This window comes from Nycticebus coucang, chromosome 1 (genome assembly GCF_027406575.1).
Source record: "Nycticebus coucang isolate mNycCou1 chromosome 1, mNycCou1.pri, whole genome shotgun sequence".
NCBI classification, from domain to species: Eukaryota; Metazoa; Chordata; class Mammalia; order Primates; family Lorisidae; genus Nycticebus; species Nycticebus coucang.
This window is the reverse complement of record NC_069780.1, coordinates 4880072-4907476: the sequence shown is the minus strand read 5'-3', so window position 1 is coordinate 4907476 and position 27405 is coordinate 4880072. Positions and strand designations below refer to the sequence as shown.

The following is a 27405-nucleotide window of genomic DNA, read 5'->3' as shown; positions in this document are numbered from 1 at the left end:
TGCAGATAAGCTAGATGGCTCTCATAGGGGCCTGTGCAGAGATGACTTGTCCTGTGTTAACAACAAAAGCTTAAATTGCTGGTGCTTGTCTTGTTATTTTCTTAAGACATTTTTTTCAATTAGATATAATGAATGGAAATCTTTCTGCCATCACCAAAATGGAGATGTCAAAATTGAAGGCTTAGATCTGTGTTGTGCCAGGAAACACTACAAGATGGACGATGTTGTAAGCACATCCTCTCTTCATCTTTATAAAAACATAATCATACAAAAAGCCAATGAGGGGGAGAGGATACAAGAACAAGAACTTACAACGCCTTCTTGGCAAATGTCCTGGTTCGGGCATGGCTGAGATTATAGCATGTGCCCCAATCCCGTTATGCCCTAAGTAGTACGTGATGAAGAGCTCGTGAATATTGGTGAGTGCGTCTAAAAGAACTGAAGGACAGACACGATGGCAAATGGAAGTCACCGATGACCACCATGGCCAGTTTTATGTAGTCAAAGATGCCAGAAACATGTCATCATTTCTTTCCTAAATGATCCATGGATGGAGAGCTGAGAGTGTGGTTCTGAGGGAAGGACTTCATGTTCTTTTCAGGATCTTCCTGAATACAGAAAAAAAATTGGAAAATGACACAATTTGCAGATCATCCTGTGTTTCCTTACGTGTGCTCGCTCAAGTCCTATTTGTGTACGTGAATATTGCCAGGTGTGGCTCTAGTGCCAGAGAATTCCTTCCAGAAAAATGAACTCTAGGAATTATAGAATTACAGATTATTTTTTATAGCAGACTATGAATAGGTGTCTTTCACAAGCCACTCTCTAAGCTTCTGTACAATCTCACGGTGCAGTTTTCTTTCTAATAAATATGACTCCATAGGTGCAAAAAGGTGAATTTCTATTGGTATTTGTAAAATTTTGGTTTAGAAAACTGGGGATTTTAATTTTCTCTCTCTACTGTTGTTCTGATTTCAATTGCCTTGTGTTTATTATTGAGAGTATTTACAGACAATCAGTATATAAGCCTCTCTAGACTCTAGCATTAATTCCTCTTCTCTTTGATCAAGAGATGGTTCCTAATTAAAGGCTGTCCTTTATTGTTTCTTCCTATAGTCTCCCCAGAGTTTTTATATGTTTTTGAAATGCTTCAGAAAGAGCACAACTTTCTAGGTGTGGTGAGTCGCTGGAGTCACTGGGAGGAGCCGCCCCCTCCCGACTCCGGGTGTGATGCAAGCTGTGCCTCCTGTGTGAAAACACACCGAGTGCTGACTGCAGCTCATCCTCATCACATTCCGTCCGAAGGAAAAGCAAAGCAAGCGAAATGTGGAAAGGAAAGCAGCATGTCAAGTTTTGTTCAGGAGTGACCGAGGAGTTTTAACTAAGGCTTGTCACCAGACTGCCATGTGAGAATACTCCAGTTTGATCCTCTCTTAACATCACGATCAAAGTTTTGGTTATCCACATCACAATGGCAAAATATAGTCCATAATTTTGGGTTAAGTTTAATAAGAAATGATAGCTATTATAATTCCTCAATATTATTTTCTTCTTCCTTTAAAAATAAATTATTATTTTATAAACCAAACACTAAAATGTACGCTGAGGATAACACCCCGTGGTGTACTTTGGGATAGGGCTGGGAAAATCTCACCTGCAATGGAGACTTGGACAAATGTTTTCTTCTGTCACTGTCAAATTTTACAGATATAAGGAAGGGCCTTGTGGAAAATGAAACCAAAGCCCCTCAAAATTAAGAAACCTGAGCAAACTGTCCATATTGTGTGGCAGAACTATAATTAAAGAGGAAGAACATTGATTCCTAAAGAGTTATTTCAACCACTGCTTCACTTCTTCTATGTGCAAATCTGCTATCACATGTTGAGAAAAGGTAAAGAAAGTTTCCACGTGCTGTAGGCTGGTGCACAAATTCCTCTGTCCAGTTCTTCAATGTCTACTTCAGGACCAATTGTAGATTTTTATTTAGTAGGAGAATTCTTTGAGTTTGGTCCAAATGAATGGTGACCAGGTAATTCCACTGATAAACTGGAGGAAGGGATGAGGAAAAGCAGTGAGCCCAACACAAATCTTTTGTAATCCACCCAGAAACAGAAATGCTTTCCCTCCTTGGGACTTGATGTCCAGACAGCTTTCAGTCCTCAGAAACTCTTTATCTTATTCCGTATTTCACAGATAAAGTCTGCCCAGTCACAGCTGGGCAGGATCCGCATTCGTCCTGGACAGTCCATCTTCCTCTCCATGGCTTAGACCACACGTTGGCTTCCATGGACGTGCCATAACACTGATTTCATCCTGAAATGGACATCACGTTCTTGGAAAGACACCATGAAGGCAGCATGGTTGGGATTTGGGCTTACAGAGGCCCCATCCAGGTAGTCCGGGAGGCGGGTAGCAGGCAGCCCAAGAACCCACGCTCAGGTTACTTTGGCTTGCTGTATGTCTGATAATTATTCCTGTGAAAACTCACGTCTGACACAGTCAGAAGCCCGACTCAGTCTTTCTGCAGTAAGGACAATCACCACTCAACGACAAACCCAGAGTAGGACCTTGGATTTGATTCCTGTCACTGTCACTTGTTCCTGGGCTGCCGTTGCAACCCAGGGATGGCCCCTTTACCGTCTCAATTCATCCTGATAGCAGCGTCCATTATGATCTAGTTAGCTTTGCAAGTTTTGTTCCTTCATCAGAAGATTTCAGTTTTGAACCCACTGAGTTTTACAAATGCCTTGATGGACACTCCTGAAGGGGCCTCACAGCGGTCTACCTCCAGGACAGATGTTGTAAGGCGATTTCGTTTTTAGACACCTGAAACAGAGCATTGGTTGCATGTGAATTTGACTGCTGTGTGTGCAGGTCATGAGGATGAAACAAGTGTGCTGGTGGAGCGGGTCCTCAGGGTGGCCCCGTGCACACCTCCTCTACACCCACGGGAGGACCTGGCCCCCAGCCCATGGCCAACAGAAGGCCTGTCAGGAGGTTCCCGGTAAATCCCGAGCCCCGTCTCCAGTAACCGTGGTAGAATAATACAGGACCCTGAAACCCAGACCTGCTGCTTTCTCAAGGAAGGTGGACACTGTCCTGCACCTTCCAGGCCTTCTGAGGAATCGGGCTGAGGCTGCACTTTGGCTGTAGCCACATCTTTGCTCAACGGCTCCCTGCGCCCTGCCCTCCTTCCCACCCTCATCACGGACTTCACCTTTGAACCCTCTCAAGCGGTCACACGGGCAGCAATCTCCATCTCAGGCTCTACTTCCAGGGACTCTGACCTCTAAATATGAGCTTACTAACACCGAAAGGTCTTACCTCCCCCCTTCACTATTATTATTAATTATTTCTTGGTCTCTTGGGAAGGTCCGCAACTGATATAATATAGACTTGATTCTCTCAAAGATACAGTTGTCAATCAAAACAAACTTTCCCAATTTTGGACAGGCACTTTTTTTTCATATTACAAATGAAAAAAAAATTAGTAGAATACAGCAAGGGAAATACATTTGTATTTTTTATTAATGTACCTCATTATTTATTGGCTTTTCCCTAACTACATGGGCTTAAGGAAAAATTACTAGTGTGGGGAATCCAGAAATAAGGATGAATTGGTAGTTTATATTTATTTGTAGATTTTGTAGATCAAGTTTGTCTTCTTAGGTTTTTAGCAAGAGACAGTATTTTCTGAATGTCCTCCCAATTGAAGTTTGGGAAGAAACTGGCTTATGTTTGTCACACATTTTTATTCATTTAAAAAACTCATTCCTTGATTGTTTTTTCATTCAACAAGTATTTCCTCAATGTCTGATGTGTGTGAAGCACAGCAGTTGGGTGCTGAAAACGTAACCATGAACACTGTTGGTCCCTGCCCTCCTGGAGCCCACGTCCCCCTCACTTATAACTTTGACGTAGGCAACAGAGATAGGATGGGGGGATATTCTAAGTTAGAACTCTCCTACTACAATTGAAGGTAAACTTTTTACCATTTGTCTGAGTTTATGAGAAAAGGCGTCAAAAATATCACATAGGAAGGGGCCAGATTAACAGCCCTTTTTTCATTACAAAGTTCTATGTGTGAACACACGGCACACTGCAGGGGCTTAATAAACACTCATAGGATGAACATGTGACAAGTGACTTCATAATTTGTCTTTTCATACCTTTTTCTTATGTAGCAGTAAACAACAGCAAGAAAACCACTTAGGAGTAATCCCACTCCAACCCCAACCGCAATGTACTTCTCCAGAGAATCTACAGCATATGAAGTTAACGTCAGGTGCTCACACCTTTCTCCAGTATAGCCAGTAAAGCACCTTTTAAAAGAAGACAAAAACAAATGTATATATAATGTAAAGCCCATGCAAAGAAATACAAAGAAATAATTTACTTCAAAAGAAAAAATTTAAGGGAAAGTGATCTAAATTAAAGAGGCAAATACCAAATGAGAGGTAATCTGTTAAAGGTAATGAAGTAGCTGTAACCTTCGCGGTAACACTCAGGCCCCTCGTCTCCCCTCCCTGGGGGTGGGGGAAAGTGCTTGCACAGGTTAGACTAGAAGATTCTCAGACTCCCCTCCCCTAGGAGGACGCTGAACAAAGCAGTGATTATAAAATCCATATCTGTGCTGTCCTGATCTAGCACTTTATATTTCTGAAATGTTTTTGCCTTAGTCTGTTTGTTTGTTTTGTTTGTTTCATCCTACAAACAATGCTGTGAAAACCTAGAATCACCTCTGTGTTTCACTAAGGGTGCAGATTCTGATTCAGCAGACCTGGGGTGAAGCACGGCCTGGGCCTGCACTTCTAACAAGCATCTCAGTCCCACAAATGCTACTCGTCTGGGAACCGTATTTTGACCACATACAGCTTAGAAAAAGGCTCTTTAGATGTCCGAATACACTTGAGGATGGGTGAGCTGTGTTCAGATCGTGGGCCCTCTTGTCTGACAAGACAGAGGACCGTGGAAATGCCAGGTGGGACGGCAGAGGCACACACTCGCCTTGCCGTCATGGGACCTGGAAATGTCTTCGCGCTTACCTGCAGATGGCTTTGGCTAGTTCACGGTGGAAGGCACAAACACCATTGATGCAGTAACTGTTATGGTCTTCCAGGCAAGGGTGTGAGAACCTCAAGGCTATGGGCCCTTCCGTGTCGTTGGCTTGGAGAAGGAGATACAATATTCACATTTGAAGTGTGTGCTATTGTGAAATACATAGGTAAAGACATTTTTAATTTTTAAGAATAGTTAGTGGGGGCTTTGACCTTTGTTTTTGTCCTTTGAACTACTGATTCTCTCAGCAGTTTATATTCACCAGGGGTAGGTCAACGTCTTCTAGAAATATCATTAATCAGTTAGGGGGTGGCCGTGGCCTGGTGATTGCTCTGTTTTTCAGAAGGTACACAGTATGGTACAGAGACACGTTTGCCAAAAGGTGGCAGCATCGGTCCTCGTCTCAGCCCAGCATACTGAGCAGCGCTTCCCACGGGTGTCCTGAAGGCTGATTAATACAGAAGACCTCACACAATCTTTTCATTTTCTCCAGCCCACCTGAGTAGTCATCACTAGCAAGATGTCGACTTAATGCTTGCGAGATAATGAACTAGACTTGTCTTCCCTCCCCAGCGGGGGAGAATGGTGACATTTCTCCTTGCTCTTGTGCAATTTTTTTTCCCTAATTGCCTTTGTAAGAGGCATTGCTATGACCTACACAAAAAGCTGGAGACAACTTATGACGTAATAGAGTTAATGACATTACCTTCAAATATTAATTGAAAAATTTACTTGATAAAAGGCATTGTGAAATAGTGGGAAAAGCCATGGACCTGGATTTTATTTCTAGCTCTAACACACCGTGTAAGTCACACAGGCGTGACTCTGGTGCCAGGTGTACAGAAGCCTTCTGGGAGCCCTTCCCTGGAAGGCTGCGTTCCGGCAAGTGTGTTTCTCAGAACGTTTCTTGCTGACTCCACAATGCATTGAAGACAGATACGGTCCTACACCGGCCTTGGTGCTCGTGAACTGGGGATGATCTTTGGGTAAAACTACATAATTGAGTCCTTTTGAGTATACTTTTATACTGATTCTCAATTTTTCTCAAGCAGAGTCAATGGCATTTTGAGGGTCATTTTTAGGGTCATTTTATGGTCATGTTAGGGTCATTTTATCTCTTCACCATTAATGATCATGCTCCACCCTATCTGCCTCACTAAGGAGAGGAAGAGAATCTTACTTGTTTTTAGGAAAAGTACAGACCTGAAAGGCATTCTTTTTTATATCTAAAATACTAAATATTTAGTTACCAAGGTGCCAACAAGATACTATGCTGTATCATTTAATTTTGGTTAAGAACATACATTACTACTTTAAAATTCACACTGATTTGTTGAAAGTGGTGTGATAAATATAATTTATCATTTTGATAATTCTAAGGTAGTGAGATTTTCCCATTATAAACTGGGCTAAGTTCTTCCCATTTCAAATTCAATTAACCAAGCTCAAACCAAGATTTTCTAGAGAACACGAGAAGTAAAACAAGCCCTTTGCAAAGAAAGAGAGGAAGAATATTACTTATGCGTCACTTTAGACAAATTTTTCTAAGATAGTCATAGTTTTAAGTTAAATAAAAACCAAAAGAGATAAAGGGAAATATATGGAGGAGATACGTAGTCATTCCTTGAGTTCATCATCTATGGATTCAACCGAGGATGGAAAATATTTGGAAAAGGCTGTGTCTGCACTGAACATACACATTTTTCTTGCCATTATTTTCTAAACAATACATTAAACAACGATTTACATTGTGTTAGGTATTAGTAATTTAGAGATGATTTAAAGTATACAGGAGGTGTACATACGTCATATGCTAATATGTATGATGCCTTTTTATAAAAGGGACTTGAGGTGGGGGGTGGTGACGGGGTGATATTATTGTCCTGGCGATGCCCAGTGGATACCAAGGGACATGTGTATCAGATTCCTTCTTATCTATTCCTATTACCTGTAACTTGGAGAATTTTACTTGTGGTTCACCATTGATTTTCTACAGCATTATTACAATCTAATGTTGCCTCTTGTTCAAAGGCTCAGAAGACAAGAAGAAGGTGGATAAAGATTATTTCACAACCCACACTGATTTTGCTTTGTAAATTGATACCCCAAAAATCAAATGAGTAAAATATTTTAAATGAATCTCTACATTTTAAAATTCTCAGTGAAACGAGGAACACTTAGATACCACTATCTTTCCTAGTCAGAAGCAAAATCTTTGACTTGATCTTCTTTTATTTGCCTGGCTCTGAGCACAAGATCCTGTTTCCTCTGTCCTAAATCACACGCTGGTCTTCGTATCGGGAGCAGGACGGGAACTGCAGGAGAACCCAGCCCTCCGTCACAGGTCTCGGCAAGTAGCAAGCCTTCTAAGTTCACCTCTGAGAGTTCAAACAGGTTTGAAAAAAAATGCGGATGCCCAGCAGCAGCCAGAAGCCATTGTAACAATAGTAATAATATAGGAAAGAAAATGTCATCACCGCCAGTGTTACAAGTAGTTAGGAAATACAGCATGTGCTAAAACAACAGAAGCAAAAGACAACAACAACAACAACAAAAACAAACAAACAAGAAAAAAGTTCTTTCCGAAGATGGAGGAAAGTGCGTTTCATCTTGTAGTCATAGCTTCTTTGGCTGAAAGCTTTCAGACACAGAGAAAAAAATATGATATTGCTGCTCAAGATGCCAGAATGGACACGCACGCTCACTGGGCCTCAGCGGAGGTCCGGCAGAAGATGTGGCACGTTTCACTTTCGGAGCAGGAGCTGCAATGACTTTTACTTCTCTCATTGGCTCCACTTCCTTCTTTTAAAAAGGCGACTCTGTGCTGACACATTAATATGCCCCTTCAGTTTAACAGCATCTAGCTAAGAGTCGGTTACCTAATAATAAAATACACATTTAAAAACTGCCAATGTTCTTTTTATCACTGTCCAACTGTCTCTCACAGGTTTTAAGGAAAGTTACTCGAAGTGCAAAGATGGGAAGCAAATACCTTCAGTTTTGTTAACGGTCCCGTTGGTTTGCGGGGCTGTGGCTGCAGGTGTCAAGGTGGCAGCTGCCTCTTCAGCCAGCACCGTCATTGCTGCAGCAAAGGGGGAAAGCATCTTTAACAGCCGAGCCTCCTGTGCACACGCCAGAGACGGGACGTTCCCTTATTCTGTCCGTTCCTGTTTCTCGTCTTTAATTTATAGAAATCCATCACCTGACCAGGGCAGTTTCCTTACTGCTTCTCATTCATTCCGTTGACTACATTATAATTATCAAAGCTAAAAACATATCACTTTATTTAAAAAGTGAGTACACTTACATGCCAATCAGTCATGAGGGCTGTATGGAAACTAGCTAAATTTATCCATTACCCTTCAATTATACGAAGCAAACATTTTGGAGTCTCACAAAAGTTGTCAAAATGTCTTAGAAGGGAAACGTACACCACATCCACATAAGACACTAAATTAATCCACAGGTCCCTTGCTCTGATCTCTGTCATAAAGAACAATTGTTGAGACCTGACTTCTAATGCAGAGAACATAGATCCTGTTCCCATTGTACACTGATAACAAAGTTAACAAGACAATAAAGAAATTACTTACCATTGAATAAAAGATAAACGGATATGGGAACTTCCAAAGCCATTTCCTGCAGTTGCTTCACTTTCTTGCTCTTGTCCTCCAAGACTGAAGGGTGGAAGGTTTTATTGAGCTCTCTCAGACTTTGTTGCATTTATATTTTATGAAGCGTCACCTGGCAGTTCTTACTAATCAAAGAAATATGTACTTCTGGCAGCCGCGGAAGGCCTGCAGGCGCTCACGCACTTGTTCAGGATACCTGTGTTATCTGGCCATGTGATCAGGTTTTCTTTTGAAACACTGGTTTCTTATTACCTGTGGGCATAATTATGTATATAAAAGTACTTAAAACAACAAAAAATGCACAAATGCACATTCAGGAAAGGCACCAACGGTGTGAACAGAACTATTCCAGCTCCAATGATGCTAGCAACCTATATAGGATTCCAACAAAAATCATCGCAAGTTTGCCAACAGCATAGCCTGTTAATGACAAAGAAATCATCCTGAAATTACAGTTCATAGTCAGTTACACCTTTCACTGCAGACTGTGAGCCCCATTGCTCATCAAGATATTTTATTAATTTAGTTGCACGGAAGAACAGATTTATGAAAAAACAGAAGTTTAATATCCATTTTAGTTTTGCTACTCAGTTTTACTATGGCAAGTTCTTTCTGTTAAGTATTTAATATAATTACACTTAATAGTATAACATTTCCAGGTGGTGCCTGTGGCTCAAGGAGTAGGGTGCTGGCCCCATATACCCGAGGTGGTGGGTTCAAACCTAGCCTCGGCTAAAGTCTGCACAAAAAAAAAAAAAAAAAAATAGTATAACATTTCCCTTTAAAGCCATTGTGGTGTTTAATATTTTTCCGAATACCACATTGAGGAACAAAAGTGCCTTGATCTGCGCCCTAAAGATTGGCTAGAACTAGTCAAGTATCAAAATAACAGTAACAGCAATAATAATAATGTCCAGATTCTCAGGAGGACGTTGAGTTTGGGTGAAAGAAAGCCTTAAGCCTAATATAACATTCACGCTATTTCTCAGGATTCATCTAGGTATAATTATTTATATTGAAGTGTTGTTTTAAAGGCCAAAGCATGTAAGTACTGCTTACACTTTCAGACTGTGGGGCTCTCATTTGCCCTAAGTTACTGTAAATGATTTATAAACATATTTGCTGAAGTATTGAGCCTTTCTACCTGGAATTTCAATTGCTCATATTTTCTGTACCATGGAAACTTGTTCAAGTTGATAAAGGTTAACATTTGCCTCATGTCCATCCAAGAAATTAGATTTACAGTAAAGATGACTTTCACTATTCAAAAATCACACAAGAATGAGCTTGTTGAACTCATTATAACTTGGGCAATCACTTACAATAAGAGTCATCATTTTAAAGTTGAAAAAATATACAATACTTGGCTTCCTTTAAGTATGTCTACGTTTTGCATTTCTGCTTTTATTTAAAAAGCCATTTATTATTAAATGAATTTCTGGACAATATTTCTGCCAGAAAATTCAAATAGTATTTGAATTATAAATTGAATAATCCGCTTTCCAACATTGGTGAAAATTTAAGAAGAAATCCTTTACAAAGGATTAAATAAACCATTACAACTCCTTCTGAAGTTTCTGGAGGGAGATGATAGGACATATTAAATATCTTTATTTTTAAGACTACAACAAAGAAATGCAAACATCATCTTTGTGAAAACTACTTATCATGCAGGTCCCAATTCTTTCTTCAGTTGTCCTGGCCCAAGTAGACACTCAATGGATCTGTGTTGTCTTTATTTTTACTCTTAGATTATAAATGGAGGGATGGAGGCTCTGAAAGGACACACATCACAACCCAGACATCAGTCCCATCTTTTAGGTTCTAAATCATCTGCCCTTCCCACTTCCCGAGCAGTGTCCTCACGTAGGAGCCGGTGATCCCAGAAGAACGCCCCTAATTGTCTCCTAGAATCAAGATCTAAATAAATTATCCTTCCTATAAAGAAACCAAATATCAAATGAATACTGAATGTGGTTTTCACTTACATCTGGGCAAGAGAAATGAGTCACTGCCCCTCTAGATATTTCCCCATTTGGGTACAGGATTTATGCCAGAAAAATAGTTCTAATGCCCACATGCTACTTTTTTCTCTGGGGCCTGTACTGATGGATCCTGCTTATCTTCACTTCATCCACACTCTCATCCAATAGTCCTTTTTCCCAGTCCTAAAGAATAGGGCAGATGGGCCTCGAGGGGGCCACACCGGCTCCTCATTCTTAATGCAGAGCCAAGCAGGTGCGAGTGCGGAGGGAGAAGGCAGTGGGGGCAAGAGCTCCAGGGTCGGTCAAGGATCCGGCCGCCATTCATTCCTTCACACATGATTGAACGTCTATCCATGTGCTGGGCTGGGTGTTACGATGTTTGTAAGATAAAAACACAAATCGTGAGTGGACCTGGAAGAACTGAAGCGTCCAGGGGAAGCACACACTTGCCTGGTGCCGGTGGGGGTTGTGAGAGCTGGGAGGTGGGGCTCAGTCAAACTCTCAAGCGTTTTTCACGGGCAAGGTTGGTTTGAAGTCAATCTTAAATAACAACTAGGATTTAGACAGACAGTGGCGAGAGACAGGGTCCTTGGTTGGGGGAGGCAGAGCAGTGAAAAGCGGCTCTGACCCACTCCACTCCAGCAGATTCTGTTTTTACTTTACATTCCCCTCGTCTAGCAAGTGAAAACGTCAGTGAGGAGCAAAGACAAAAATGAAACTGCAAATAATTAGCCCCTGATACACAATCAGTTAAAGATAACTGTTACTACTGAGCCCTAGAAAGACACAGCGTGTATACAATGGTCACCTAGGTTAGGAATTAATGGTTAATATACACTGGCAAATTCTAAAGTTTCATCACTAACCATGAATTCCTATCTCTTCCCGGACTGATATCACTTCAGGACTCTTACTTAAGTATTATGTCATCACCTCAAACTCTGCATGTCTTAAACTGAATCTATTATCTCTCCTCTAAAATCAGCTCCCCTTTCAACTTCCTTATGTTAATCGATGATAACATCTTCTAACCACAATTCTCACAACTTACTAAATATGATCTAAACTCTGATGTATCTAGGCTTTCTGTAACTTGTTTTCGCATACTTTATTCAGCTGTACCACCCTCCAAACACACCTGTTAGTCAGACAGCAGCCCCATGCTACATTCATCCCACCCCTAACTGTGACTGGTGCTCAGGGCTCTGTGTGCAGGCGCTCTACAGATGCAGATATAGGACAAATCTTCCTCTAAACTCCTCCACGAGGCCAGTGGGTCACACCCGAAATATCTACAAATAAAGTTATGGTACTAAGATTTTACCTCTTATATGTTCACAAAAACTCCCTTTCACCAAATTTTAGTCTGGCCCCGTGAGCCCTTTCCTTGACCACTGACCCACTGAGGCCATTGTTGGCAAAGAATCCTGCTGAGTCACTTTGTTGAGAATGTCTCTGCTGTTACTGTCTGATCACGTTCCTCATCCCCTGCCTTTGGGATCTAAGTCTTTGGCCTGGTATTATTAAGAATCTTGGTAAGGCAGGCTAGCAAGTCCTCCTGCCCTGATGCTAGTCAGCTTCCTCTTGGTGATTTTTCATCCTGTCATCCTCTAGCTCCAGGTGCCTTGGACCTACTCAGCGGGAAGTTCACTCTCTCCCCTCCAGGGCAACACTCTGAACTGCACTGCAGTGTTCTGAATGTCTTCCTGAGTGTGTTAAACAAGTATCAGAATAATTTCTCTACTACAGTGATTTAATTATCATCTGGGAAGTCTGACTCCTGATTGTTACAAAATAACCCTTCCTGCATGGAGGGGTGGGGCTCACATTCACTACAATCATGTTTCCAAGTACATGTATTTTGTTCATTTGGTTTTGGGAGTTCCAGACGCTTAAAAATTTAACAGGCCCTTTCTGAAATGTTTGCTAAGGAGCTTTGCATTTAAACGTGTTGGGCTTATTAGACAAAGCTTGGTCTAGACTGATTGTGGAAACTGCTATGGAAACGTTTGTCTTTTAGACACTTGTATATTTCTCCAGCATGCAGTAAAGATATAGCTTACAAATACATGAAGAAATTTATAGCTATCTTAGGAGAATACAGGTATTCTTCAAGTTGCTTTAATTATACAGTTGAAATATTATAGTCTATTTTCACACAAATGATCAAGAGTTCATACTGACGGACACGCATTGGGTAATAATTATTGGTACATAAAAGTGGAATTTGGGCATGAAGACACGGTGTGGGTTACACAGCTCTAGTAGTCTCAAAATAGATTGTAACTGGCATTCACATGTATTTCCTTAAATTGTTAAAAATATTGTGTCTACTCAGAGGTCCCAATGTCATAACGAGAGGACAGGCAACAGAGCAATCTTTAGTTGTAGCCTAAGGTTTGGTTTTGGCAGATTGAAAAGTATCATGTTTTCCTATCAGATTTCTTAATTTGTGAATTTAGTGGTAGTTGATTTTCAGATTAATACAAGGATACAGATGATTAGGTGAAAGTTTACCTTAGGTTAACTTTACCTAAGCATTTGTTAGGTAAAGTTCAAGTTATAGTCGAGCCCTTCACCCAAAGGGTGTGCTGTATACCCTGATATGTGCCCCTTAGGGGACAGCTCACTAATCCCCGTCCCCCACCACCACTGCTTCTCCTCCCTCACTTGAATTTTTGTCCCCTGGGGTGTGTAGCTGTTTATCTACTGATTTCATATTAATGATGACCTCACTCATGTCCGTCTGATAGTTGTGGGAAAATACAATTTCATTTCTGTTCTGTATATTTATTTACTTTTGGATTTTTCCGTTTCTGCTCAGTAAAGGTACTGTCCAAATATTTTTTAGAAGACAGAAGAAATGAAATGTGCATCTAACACATTATGCGTTTTCACTCTGGCAGACGTTCATCATTACTTTTCCAGGTAGCCTGGCATTTTACCTTCCTGGAATGTTTTTACCTCCCTAAATAGAACATCATTTCTCATTAGGATGGTCTTGTGGGATGCATCTGGTAGACATCTGAGATCAAGATCTTATTTTCAATATTCTGTCTCACTTCTAGCAAATAAGCTCTCAGCTTATGACATAGATCTTAATATATTAAAAATTTGAGCATACGATGGCAAACCATAAATTACAAGTTACATGAGTGCCCATTTGGCTGACAAAAGATTTGTTGGAAACATACTGTGACACTTGTGTCAAAAATATATTTATTATGAGCCCTTTGTTACATGATGAACACTTATCCTAAAAGTAAACAATTATTACCACCATTCTCATTGGAATTTTGTTGTTTCCTAAAACTCAAAATAAGTTAGCAGGAAATGCATAAAATTATCTGAGTCATCTGAGCCAGGAGGACTCCATCCATGAAAAAATAAATGCAAAGCAGAAATAAATAGCTTTGTAGTAAAATATAAAGGTTCTACCCTTTGTCAAGTAAATGAACGCATGACTTCAGTTCGCTTTACTCTACCATGTGATCTAGTAAATTCGTTTTTTAGCTGCCAGAAGAGTGTTCTTCAGAAGCATTGCCACCGTCATGGGTCCCACGCCTCCGGGAACAGGGGTGATAAAGCCGGCTTTCTTCTTAACAGCTGATGGAGAAAACAGAGTATTGTTTAGTTTGAAATTTACCGGAGAATCTCATACTTTTAAACATGCTGAAAGTAATGAGTTTTTCTACATTACACATATTATGCTAATAACCTCAAGTCATTTTTACAACAGGCTGTGATTCACGCGCTCCCTTCGATGGACACCTCTGTATGTGACGTCTAAGGTGCAGGAAGAACACACGGACCAAGACCCAGGTCACGGCTACCCGCAGCGCTGTAGTGTTACCTGAGGAAAAGCTGAATCCTATGATGGAACCAATTACCACTGCTTGTAACTCCAGCTGCTTCTAAAACACATGGCACTGGCCACAAAAGGGAGACAGGATGTATGGAGCTCAGCACATACCATTCATTACATTTAGTTATTGCTGTTATGTCAGTGTCACTGTGTGTGTGTGGATAGTAAATCAAGGGTACGTGTGAAACTTACTAAATGTAGAATATACATGTCTTAACACAATAACTAAGAAAATGCCATGAAGGCTATGTTAAACAGTTTGATGAAAATATTTCAAATTATATATAAAACCAGCACATTGTACCCCATAACTGCATTAATGTACACAGCTATGATTTAATAAAAATAAATAAAAAAATCCAGTGTAATATAACAAATGTCACTAAACCTATTTGAATTACTGACCACATATATAGTGCTGTTCCCAGTCATGAAGATTTCTCATTCAGTGAGTACACATGGCCCCTGCCTTGTGATGTCGGGATTTAAGAGTTTTTGGCTTCACAACAGAGTAAAAGCCACATGCATTCAGTAGAAACCATATTTCAAATTTTGACTTTTAACCTTTGCCTTGGCTACTGACAAGTGGCTCAAAACTCTTATGCTGGGAGTGGCAGTGAGTTGCTCGCGACAGTGAACAGCAAATGCTCTGCGCACGTCCCTGCCAGGGGACTGTGCCTGGGGCGGAAACTAAAAGTGAGGATTTTGGACACATCTGAGGTAGTCCAGGCTAAGCTGTGATGTTTGGCAGGGTAGATTATTAAATGCATTTTAAATTTATGATATCTTCAACTTAAGATGGGTTTATCTTAACTTATCATAAGTTAAAGAGCATCTGTACATTCAAAGAAAATGGCAAAGTATTCTTGCCAAGTTTTATGTGAGAATGTTTTGAGAACATTCTTACAGTATTAAAGGCAATTGTCTCCGTGTGGTCACCAACTGTGGTTCCATCCTGTGTGTGTCCATGAGAACAGTGAAGTTTTTCTAGCTAGCTCTTTATTACAAAGTTAGCAGAGGCAATATCTCTTTAGTGTATAATCGGACATTATTAATCATAGATGAATTTCCTTTTACAAATTTGCTCACATATGCTTCCACATGAATCAAAACTAACAGATGTTTCCTAGATCTTCAATATTACATTTTGCACAATATATACTGTTCTCTTAAAAGCTGACTTTTGAAATTTACCTTTACTGTATTTAAAGTGGAATAGTACATTTGGATATTTTAATCATAGGAAAAGCAAATGGATTATACTGTTTTACTTAAAGAAAAGTCCAAATAAGCTTAAATACATCACCCACAAACCCCAGCAAATGCGCTACATATCTTCGGATGGTGTATGATATATAAAAGACAAGAATGCTGTGAGTTGGAAGGGATATCTCAATTTTCCAAAAAGCTTCTCCATGCATGGATGTCCCGTGCTCCGGGTTATGGTATTTCCATCCTGTGCACTCTCCCGTGCAGAAACCCCAGCCTGGCTTAACAGCTGATCCATAGACAGCAAGGGATTGTTAACTGTTTTCCTCCTTTGCTCCAACCGTTCCTTCTATATGGAACATTCTTCTACCTTATCCAAACAGGAAACGCATTATAAAATCCAATAAAATGTCACAGTTCTATAATTTTTCTCATTGAATGAAAAGTTCCACGGTGTTTCCAGTAATTTCATACCAGCTCTCACTGTGGAACACTGTTTCCTTCCGTGGACCCAGCAATGAGAAGGCTGTGCCAGGTTGTTGGGATTGTGGCTTTGACTTTAGACTTCTCCAGGCCTAGGTTAGGCATTCAGTACATTTTGATAAAGTGAACTAAATTGCCCTTATTTAAAATCTAAAATCAATTTACAACGTGTCAGTGCTTTTGACTGTATACAAATGCTATAAATTTACTTGAAGATAATTTACTGAAAAATTCCAGGTGCTTATTTCACTCCAGAGTGATAAACTTCATCTTTCACTTTCTTTTTTCTTTTTTTTTGGTATTGTTTCAGTTTCTGGCTGGGGCCAGGTTTGAACCTACCACCTCTGGTATATGGGGCCAGCACCCTCCCTATTTCTTGAGCCACAGGCACCACCTGTCACCTTTCACTTTCCAGTTATCTTACTTGATGGCAGGAACAACACCTCCCAGGACCTTTGCCTAAGCACTGGAGAAGTGATGCCTTTGACACTTCAGCAGCTCTTTAGAAGAAACCTACTTCTACTACAACTATTTATACTAATATGAAATCATATACTTGGACAGGACTAACTCTGAAATAGTAATACATAAAACACTACTAATAGTATTATAAATTAAAAATCAAGTGCCAATTGAATATTCAGTGGAAAACAAAATGGTTTATTTTAAAATAAAGGGGAATAAAAGTTGTTATATCATGTAATATTTTGAGGATATTCATTTTCATATAGTTTGGTATTCAGCTTTGAAAGGTGGAGTTGGAAATTATTTACATGTGAAAAAATAGTAATAATGTATTACTTGCCAAGAACTATACACCATCTCAAGATTAATACATTATTATTTGATTTTAATAGGTGAGGCAAGTGTGGCTCACTGAAGTTGAATGACTCGCAACTCTTTAATACAGCAGAGACAATATTCATAGCCAAGTTTGAAACATTCCATAATTTTATCCCATCCCAATGCAACTGCATGATCACTGCCTAAATGGAAAAGTCCCAGGAAGGACCCAAGTGCCAGAAATTAACACAGTTTTCTCAAAGTCTTAGACAGATATTCTGATAAAAGAAAATTAAGAGAAAAAGATTCTAATATATTAATTTTTCTACATTTTTACTATGACTGCTTATACTTCATCTTTGAGTTTCATTTTACACTTCAAAGCATGCAACTGGCTTAGCTGTCTGGGTCACTTTATTCCTTCTGTCAGAACCTCCACTGGACTTTCCCCTTCACAAATTACGTTTTTCTTTTTTTTCTTATATTATTATGATTTATTGCCTATTGTATATATATGTATATATACTTCTTTTTATTTTTAGAGACAGAGTCTCACTTTATTGCCCTCAGTAGAGTGCTGTATTGTCACAGCTCACAGCAACCTCCAGCTCTTGGGCTTAGGCAATTCTCTTGCCTCAGCCTCCCAAGTAGCTTGGACTGCAGGTGCCCGTCACAAAACCCAGCAATTTTTTGTTGTGGTTTGGCTGACAAATTACGCTTTTCCCCCAGCATGATTACAACTACATTCTTTAGTTCTAACAGTGAGATCTGGGTTGGGGAGGGTCTAGGGACGACTTGTCACATGAAGTAACATCTGCCCCAAACGTTTTATCTTGGTGTCTACATTTCGGCACACTTTCCTGGCAGAAACCAACACGTGCTCATCCTGCCTGTCACGTCCCAGAATGAGCCTCCATGAGGGTCCATGGGTCTTCCTCGAGCAGGGCCAGGGCTTCTCTGGAGAGTAATGAGCACCGAGCAACTTCACTGAAGCCCTCCAAATTGTTCACCAGGCAGAAGATAGGATGGACATGGAGACTTAAATATTCGTTTCACTTTTATTTTTTAATTTTTTTATTAAGTCTTTTGTACATAGATCATAAATACATTTATGCCATTCTCAATGTGTTGATTATTTGTACAAATTGGAGTGCTTACATCATACTAATCAGCATAGCTTTCACCTCATTTACCCAATTATAGCATTAGGACATTTGTGTTCTACACGATAGATCCAACTTGTACTTGCAATGTGCTCCATAGGTGTGGTCTCCCTACTATCCCTACTATCCCTCCCGCCCCCTCTCCATCCCTCCTTCATCCTAGGCTAAAGTTGTGTTTCATTTTTCATATGCAAGTGTGAGTGATTATAAATTAGTTTCACAGTAGCACTGAGTACGTTGGATACATTTTTTCCCATTCCTGAGATACTTTACTAAGAAGAATATTTTCAGCTCCATCCATGTAAACATAAAAGAGGAAAAGTCTCCATTTTTCTTACTGCTGCATAGTATTCCATGGTATACATATACCACAATTTATTAATCCATTCATGGGTCAATGGGCACTTGGGCTTCTTCCATGACTTGGCAATTATTTATTGAGCTGCAATGAACAATCTGGTGCAAATATCTTTATTGCCAAATGATTTTTGGTCCTTTGGATATAGACCTAGAAGAGGAATTGCAGGATCTAATGGCAGGTCTACATTTAGATCCCTGAGTGTTCTCTAAACTTCCTTCCAAAAGGAATGTTTCAATTTTAATATCTGAAATAAAGTAGATAGATTTGAAGCTATTTACATAATCATAAAAGGCAGTGATGAATTTAATTTAAAAAATATATTAGGTCTCTTCCTGTGATGTGATTTTCATGAGTATGAGAAAGAAATGAGAAATTACTAGCAAGTGCCTGGGGGTCCAGATGCCAGTACTTTAAAAAATTCTTTAGTCTAACAATTTTTGCATAACTATTTCAGGGCTATCCTGAGCAATTTGTTTACAAAATACATGTACCAGAGATGGCTCATGAGCTAAAATTAGTCATGGGAGAAAGTTAAATTCATGTCTGATGCTCTAAAAAGCATCTGTCCCATGTCTGAAAAAAATCTTAACAAGCATTACATCACCAGAATGACCTCTCATTAGCTGGTCTTTCCCTGAGGGCAGACCAGGGTACACACCTGCTCGAAGACGATGCTTTTGAAGATACATCTTATTACGCGGGGAAAGGTGCTCTATAAGCTCCACTGAAAGGAAATACAGCAGCATCGGAGGGCAGGAATCTCCTTCCGACTTGCTTCGTGGAGTGCAAGGGAAATAGCTAAAGTTTCGTATGTGTGAGTAACACCTGTTAGACTGATGTCAGCATTTTCATAAGAGGCTAATGAATACATATGGCAAAAGCAGGGTTGGAATCAGTTTTAGCAGGTCAATGTGACTTTAGAGTTACCGAGTGAATTGAGGCAAGGAAACAATCGCCAGTTCCCACTGTCTGCATGGAAATTGCTGAATAAAACTTGGAAATGGTGCGGAAATGCTAAGTGTGCAAATGCTTTTCAAGGGTCCTCTTCGGGCATCGGAGCTACTAATGTCCCATCCGCCAAAGCAAGTCACATGGTCAAACGAAATTCAAAGTTTTGGGATAAGAAGAGAGTCAGAGTCACATTGCAGAGGGAAGTGAATATGGGACAGGAGGGACGTGTGAGGGGGAGGGAGAGCAGTGTGGATGCAGAGGAGGGTAAAAGTGGAGGCGGCCAGGACCCGGCGCTGAGTCGGACGTGCTGCGGGGGCTGAAAGAAGCTCCTTATGACTGACACACAGGATTAACAACAGCCAGGAAAAAGCGGGGGGCGAGGGGGTGGAGGTGGGGTGCACATGGGCTGTGTGGCTCCCGTGAGGGTCAGGAAACAGCTTGGCGATGGTGGCCCTCCTGTATTCAAGGGCAACACGCTTTTTAAAAAGTCTTTTATGAATGGACTTTTTTCTAAAGTGCCAGTTTTGTAAGATGAAATATTTGAGAGAAAAAATGTATCGTGCTAAATAACTTTTAAAAGGAAATTAAAAGAAATTCATGTTGTATTTTCATAAAGTTTCTTGTGTTAGCCAAGAAATCCTCTTTCAGCGTGGGATGTCTGTCTAACCTGCCCGCTCTTCCCACTGGGTGGATGACTACTGTTTTATTTTCTACGCTTACGGGTTTCAGATTTCTAAAGAGAAGAAATAAGACAGACTTGGCTCGACATTATCTCCACTATTCTTACTTGAAGGCAACTGTTTTTCAATACCACTATAAAAACAACAGTTACACAGCACAGGTTATTTCATATTTAAAACTTGAGGTGATGGGGATGATGGAAAAAAACAGGCATCCAGTCTGTGTACACCTCCAGAAAAAATCCAAGGGTGACACCCGGGCCCAGGGCGCAGGAAGGTCACTCGGGAAGAATACTGACAGGGACAGAAGGAGCATTAAAATGCCCTCCCACAGTTAAGAATAAAATTACCTGACGCTAACTGTGGCACCAGCAACCTGTGCTTCACGACATGGTGGCTCCGGCTTGTGTTGTTCTGTGTCATTATTTCCTCTGAGACTTTATGTTCCTGGGGCCTGGCACTTAATAATCCAGATTCTCATCTAAATATGTTTAGAAAACTATCTTAATTCCTTTATAGATAGTGAGTTTCTACTTACATATGCTATGTATAACTCCAAAAGTCCCAACTAATGGAATTTCTGAAGCATCTAACCAGAACCAATCTCTTTAGTGCATTTTGAGGATAGTATATTCTGGCACAAAGACTATATTTGTGCTCTATAAATCCCCTTTTGGATGGAGGAAAAAGAATTGATGTCTTAAGTTCCTGTAGTATTATTTCTCTATTTTGTATACTTTTCTGTCACTTAAAACAGGTGGTGCATCTTGTGGGAGGTACGTTTCCACAGTAGGACCTCCCTCGGCGTTGGCCACTCAAGGGAGGGTAACAAACTGGTCAACAGACAGAGGCAGTCAACACAAGGAAGCAGGCCCACTGTACCAATGTGTACATGTGCATGTCAGATCTACAAAAATTAGGTCAACTTATGGTGGTCAGTGGAGGGGGTGGTCAATGTAGGAAGGTGGTCAGCTGTGGAGTTTCTACTGTATTTGTGTGTTGTAGCTAGATATTTTAAATTTTACTTAGGTTAGTTTATTGTTAAGCAGTTTCCTTGTCAAACTCTTCCATCCAGTAGAATAAGTCAAAAGCAGAAGTACTGTATGGCTCCAGTCTGATTTCTGACAATGCCACAACTAATTTTTAAAAGCAGCTCCCTCCTCCAAAGGAAGAGGGATGATTCCTTATTTGCAGCAAGGCAGCAGAAAATTGGCTTCTCCCACATGAATTTCAGCCTCCTAGTATGGATATATAATTGCCTAAATTAAATGGTCTAAGGATTTTCCCACGCATCCCAGTGCAAGCTGCTCAGGCCTGGCCGAGAACGCACCTGCTGTGATGAAGGGGCGACAAGCATGGGAGATGAAGCACCGGGGGATCAACCAGAAAAACCTGCAGGGCGCAGGGCCGCAGAGCCAGCGTGACTCGGGAGGCAGCACGGAGCACTCTGCCTTCTCACATGCTCATGTGACACTGAAGAACACAATGAACCAGACGGCGAAGGGCTTGCCAGCACACTGCAAGGCGATGGAACCGTGCGCCCCCTGTGCAGTTGGCTATGTTGCTTCTTACATTTACTTGTCATCTGCTTCCTGAGGTTGCTACACGTTTTCTACATATGGGAAGATGTCACCCCAGCATCTCATGGGTGGTAATGGGGCACAGAGGATTATTGCCTAAATGGGATAGACAAGTATGAGACAGATTTTTTTAGACAGTCTTGCTATGTCACCCTTGGTAGAGTACTGTGGCATCAGCCTGGTTCACAGCAACTTCAGACTCTTGGGCTCCAATGCTAAGTAGATGAGACTACAGGTGCTCACCACTACACCGGCCTAATTTTTCTATTTTTAGGAGAGACAGGGTGTTGCTCTTGCTTAGGCTGGTCTCTTAACTCCTGAGCTCAGGAGACCCTTCTGCCTTGGCCTCCCAGAGTGCTGGGATCACAGATGTGAGCCACCAGGCCTGGCCAAAATCTACTCTTCTATACAAATTGTATCAGCTTCATTAGGCTAGGAAGCTGTACTTACGAAGCCTCCCCTCACCCATCTACTTTGCAATCTATTTCTGTAAGGTGGCTGAATATTTTGGCGGGGAGGGCTTTTACATTAAGTTAAATCTTTGTATATCTGGTAACCTGTATCATAGATGTAAATATCTAAAAATACCACTCACATCACCTGATGATGGGTTGCTATATGAAGACATTCAGTGGAGCCAAACTGCAAATCACTCACTCAGGGAAAGCATGAACCTTCTGACCCTGGGTGCCATGGGCCATCAAGGCCGTTTTCTGTGTCAGTGGACAGGAGCGGTGATACCGCTATATTCCTGTTACCTATCATAGCCGAGGAAATTACTAACTTGTTTTTTTAAGACATTATGAACAAGATAAAACAATCATCTACTTCAGTCATCCTCCCCAGTCCTTTTCTTCCCCTGCTCATCCTTTCTCTTCCAGCGACTGAACATTCCCATCAGAGACAAATCAATGTAATGGGTTGGCCGTTCATAGTCTCCAAATGTCTTGGCAGGGCCTTGAGCTTGGTGGCCGGCCATAGTCAACCCAAGATAGGGGGACTCCCACTGCCCCCAGCACACCCTCGTCATAGCGAAGGAGGAGAAAAAGTTGCAGAGAGTCAGAAGCAGGTACTTCCGTGCTCCGTGGATGTGCTTGCTGGGCTTCAACTTTACCTCTGCTCTATCAAGCTCTATATCGTTCAGTGTCAAATATTGTACATTCTGCTGAAAATAGGATGTCTGGGAAGGCTGACCAGATTCCACAAAATCCAGCCTGTCCACGTGTTAGGCCACACGAAGGAGCTTGCTGATGACAGGGGTCCCCATGGCCATTGGAGGGGGCTGAAATGACCAGTGAGGGTTTGTGATCCCAGGGCTAGGTCACCCCCACAGAGGCTTTTACAACATCCGCCAACTTTCCAAGTGATTGGAACAGATCGTCCCGGGTCTTCCCTAATACTGAAGTTGGACTTCCACATGACCTTATGATCACTGGCCCCAGGAAATTGATCTGAGTCGGACTGAGCAGCCATGTCATTAGCTTGAGTGATTAGCACTGAAAACCCAGGTGGTGGGAGGCACAATGACTTGGCTTTTTACATCATCACAGATTAAGAGTTTTGTAAAAGTGACATAGTTTCCTTAGAAACTGGTAACGTGCTCTTACTTTCCCATGTAGACACTCACTGGTGAGCAGTGTCAAAACCACTTGTAAACAGCTCACTCTGACAGAATCTGGGAGCTCTGAGTTCCAGGGACTCTTCAATGGTGTATATGGTGAGAATCAGGCATGAAGCAGTGGGAACCACGGGCTGAGCGAATCAGAGAATCAACGGATGTGTCCTTGACGGATGTGGCTGCTGTGGATGAATAACGCTGAGCGGGAGCTTTTGTTCCCATTAAGGCAGCTCTAAGGGATTACTTCTGTAATGCACGAGTGATGCTGCAGATTCAAAAGTTAAAGGATATTCCTACAAATGTCCAGTGGTGTGACTAAGAAGGCTGAGACATGGTGTGGGGTGGAGATACAAAAGGAACATAAAACCAGCAGCTTGCCCTAAAGAGGCACCCGTCCAGCGGGGCACAGTCAAGACATTTGGAGGGTAAGGAGCTACAGGATTAAGAGCAAAATGAGTAAGGCCGACGAAATGCATACCAGGAGGCCGGAGAAGATGGAGAGAGACATGAGTGATTTCAAGGAGGTTCATCTCCTGGCTGCGTGCCGCCTGCATCAGAGAGCACAGCACAGTGACATCCAAAATGCGCAGTTGCACAGTTCTGAGGGAGTGTGGTGGGAACAGAGAGAGGTGAGTGTGTTATCTGCAGCTCAGCAATTCACACACACCAATTAGCTTATGTAAGATGATTACTTCATTTCATCTTCACAACAGTTCTGTAAGGTAGGTATTATCTCAGTTTTTCATATGATAAAATCGAGTCTCACCTAAGTGAAGTGATTTACCCAAGTCCATAATTGTTTTAGGTAATAGAGTTAGGATCCAAAGCCCAGTCAGTTGGACTCCAAAAGTCTCTTGGTAATGTTGGATGGAAACTAAGAGTAGGAAGTGAAAGCTGTCTTTGAGGTTTCCAGCGTAAAGCATGAAAACAAGGGGAAACACAGACGCAGCTGCTTCCACAGCATTTCAGGGGCCATCTCGGATCCAGCAGTCCCTATGAAGAATGGTGTGGGTTGCGATATAATTCCAAACCCTTTTCTGTCCTCATGTTTGAGTATTGGGTTGGAATTTTGAGGAATTCTGACAAGATTGAGTTCCAAATTATAGCGTCCCTTTGTGGAGAGGGTTTCCTGCCCAATGGAGATTCTTTTGAAAAATTTGAGCTAAGGTCCCGGCTACGTGGGCCCATGTGTTTATAATATACCTCTCTTCAATGATGTTGGGCCTGCCAGTGAGGAGGTTAGGACTTGTGTAATTTTCCTCCTTGCCTTTGATCGGCTGTTCCCTCCTCCTAGAAAGAGCCTCTTCCTCCCCTCTGCCCATTCTTTACCCTAAATACACATACTTGGATAAAATTCATTTAAATTTTAAGACTCATCTCAAAAGGATTCTAGAACTGGCACCTCCAGCCTTGTTTATTCCCAAACGCTTAGAGTCACTCTGGATACTCCTCATATCTAATCACCTAACTGATCACGGCAACTCTTTTAAATTATAGCTACCGTCTAACCTCTTAACATCTTTGCCCATTACCACCCTGGTCCACACCCCATCATTTCTTACTAGGATAATTACAATAGCCTCTTAACAGTCCCCTTATTTACACCCTGGTCTCTCTACAGCCTCAGGGTCATTCAGTAACAGGAGTGGACACGTTCAAATACAAGTCAAATGTCGTTTCTTTGCCCCAAATCCTCCACTTGCTCTCCATTGCTGGAGAGTAAAATCCAAACTCCTCCCGGTGTTCTGTAAGGCCCTACATGAGGTGCTGCTGCTGCTGCCTCTTTGATGTCATGCTTCGCTACTCTCCCCTCACTGTCCCAGTCACAGTGGCCCCTGCAGCTCATGAACGCCACCAGCAGGCCCCTCCAGGTCTCTGCCTTTCCTGTCCCCCCTTTGTTTTGTTCAGGTTAACAGTGAGTCTTTGGTGAGACAGCCCTTTCTGAGCACTTGCACCCCGTCATTCTCTAGCCACCTTACTTATTTTTGTAACACTAACACGACCTTATGTAGTATATGACATGTATCCATCATTGTTTGTCTTCTCTAACTGGAATGCAAGCTACTCGCAGGTAAAGACCTTGTGTAGGTCGCTGTTGTATCCCAAGTGCCGATGGCAATGCCCAACATACACAGGGGCTGGGAATTAAGTCAATTTGAAGAATTTGAAGGGCTACGCTAAAAAGATCATAACAATCAAGTGAAGTGAAGACAGATATGAAAAATAAAAACCACAACAGGACTTAATAACATTTTCAAAATTGCATAAAGTGGTCAAAAACATCTAATCTCTATCAAGCTAAGATAGAACTGAAGACATTTAGGGGCGGTTACCCTACATATACAAATTTCATTGCCAATCTGTATTCCTTCAACCTATGGCAAGTTTAGAATAGAAGACCCGAGCCAAGATAAGACCCCAGTGACATGAGGCATCGCCAACCCCTCAGGAAAGAGTTAATCAACAAAGTGTACTCTGAAACCAACTTGGAAGCCAGCAGACAACAAGACTGCCCCCAAGATTTTCAGAATTGAACAAATTTAGAATGGACTGAATGGTATGTGATATTAGATAAGAGAAATCTTTTCCACCCCAAGCACAAGAGATGAGTCTTCAAGTTCTTGTGTACTGTGTGGGTTGTTATTCACCCAAGTACATCTTCTCACCTCGAGGTCACAGATTCTGCAGCCCCTTCACTGCACATGTGACTAGTTCAGAAGCATAGAATGCTCCCAGGAGTGAGGCTCGCACCTGCTAGTTCAACTTTCCTAAAGGTGGACCATCTTACCCTGGGCTGAATTTCACCTACACATGAGGGAAACACAGATGAGGCAGCAGTTCAGCCTCCACCACGGGGATGTGGATAGCACGCAGGTGGACAATGCTGAGGGCACAGTGATGTCCTCCCCAAGTTCACAGATTGAAATCTCAGCCTCAGTCACTCAGGATGCAACTGTATTTGGAGATAGGTTCTTTAAAGAGGTCATTACGTTAAAATGAGGTCATCAGAGATGAGTCTGATCCAACTGACTAGTGTCCTTATAAGGTGAGGAAATGTGGACCCAGACCTGCACGGAGGGAAGATATGAAGATACAGGGGAAGATGGCCATCTGGCGCGTCCAGGGGACAAGACAGCCCCCCATCTCGGACTTCCAGCCTCCAGAACTGTGAGAAATAAGTTTCTGTGGTTACTCCAACCTGGTCATAATGGTACTTTGTATTAGTAAGAGATCCCTGAACAAAGCAAAGCTGCCCAGCTCTCTTGACTGTCTACCTAAATCCAGACTTTCACATGAGAAGGGTAAATTATCTTGAGTGAATACATTTTGGTGCCCCTTTATCACAGCAACTTAACCTATAATTGGGTATAGTACTTAGAGAGAGAAAAAAAAAAGTAAACCACCTAAGTTTAACAAGAGAGAATAGGGAAAGAAAATTATGATATAGTCGCAAACATAGCCACGAACTAGGATCTTAGGACAGAAAATTACTGATGGCAGTTTAAGTGCATGAAGTCCTATGTTCCTCAAATAACGTGATATTTGTATACATAAAACATCTGGAAGCAATTAGTAAAAAGTAATACTTGTGTTAGGGGAGTGGACATTCTTTCCCATAGAATGTGGTTACTCTCATAATTTAAATCAATTTTATCAACAATATAACTTACCCTTAGACTTATCTCTATAATTTCTATTATCTTATCTTACAGCATTAAAACAGCAGGGGAAAGTCATGCTTCGACATCAGCCCAGCTGTTCTGACTTTGGGAAAACTGCATGCCCACTTCCTCTTTGCTTCCTTTTCAGCCGTTCTTCCCTGCATTTTATTGTTTTGGTGTGAACCAATGAGTGAAGAGGGGAGATCAGGCTGGGAGACTGGGAGAAAAGTGGGCAGGCAGTGAGACACAGGCATCCTGGTTCTTTTCCTTACACTCACTCCCTGCAGAATGCATCATAAAACTGAAGCAAAGCTACTGAAGCTTGTAGAAATGTCTGTGTGGCAGCTGGGAGGTACAGCTGAGGCCTGAGAGTTC

The 27405-nt window shown here is 41.4% G+C and overlaps 2 protein-coding genes across 5 annotated transcripts in view; both read right to left on the bottom strand.

The window, feature by feature from the left end:
• Positions 1–1778: 1778 nt before the first annotated feature.
• On the bottom strand, positions 1779–8828 carry EPGN (epithelial mitogen). 2 transcript variants are annotated; one of them, XM_053583007.1, is made up of 5 exons: positions 8652–8828; positions 8051–8140; positions 5046–5166; positions 4170–4322; positions 1779–2826 (listed from the first exon to the last, which is right to left on the bottom strand). In XM_053583007.1, the coding sequence occupies exons 1-5, from the start codon at positions 8779–8781 to the stop codon at positions 2772–2774; spliced, it is 549 nt and encodes a 182-aa protein (XP_053438982.1). In that variant the 5' UTR covers positions 8782–8828; the 3' UTR covers positions 1779–2771. The 2 variants fall into 2 exon arrangements, with proteins under 2 accessions (XP_053438982.1, XP_053439067.1); XM_053583092.1 differs by lacking the exon at positions 8051–8140.
• Positions 8829–13226: 4398 nt separating this feature from the next.
• Positions 13227–27405, bottom strand: part of MTHFD2L (methylenetetrahydrofolate dehydrogenase (NADP+ dependent) 2 like) — a 130179-nt gene continuing 116000 nt past the window's right edge. For all 3 annotated transcript variants that reach the window (XM_053582622.1, XM_053582796.1, XM_053582715.1), the window contains one exon: positions 13227–14281. In XM_053582622.1, the coding sequence (XP_053438597.1) occupies positions 14169–14281 (113 nt within the window). In that variant the 3' untranslated portion in view covers positions 13227–14168. The remainder of the gene's footprint in view (positions 14282–27405) is intronic.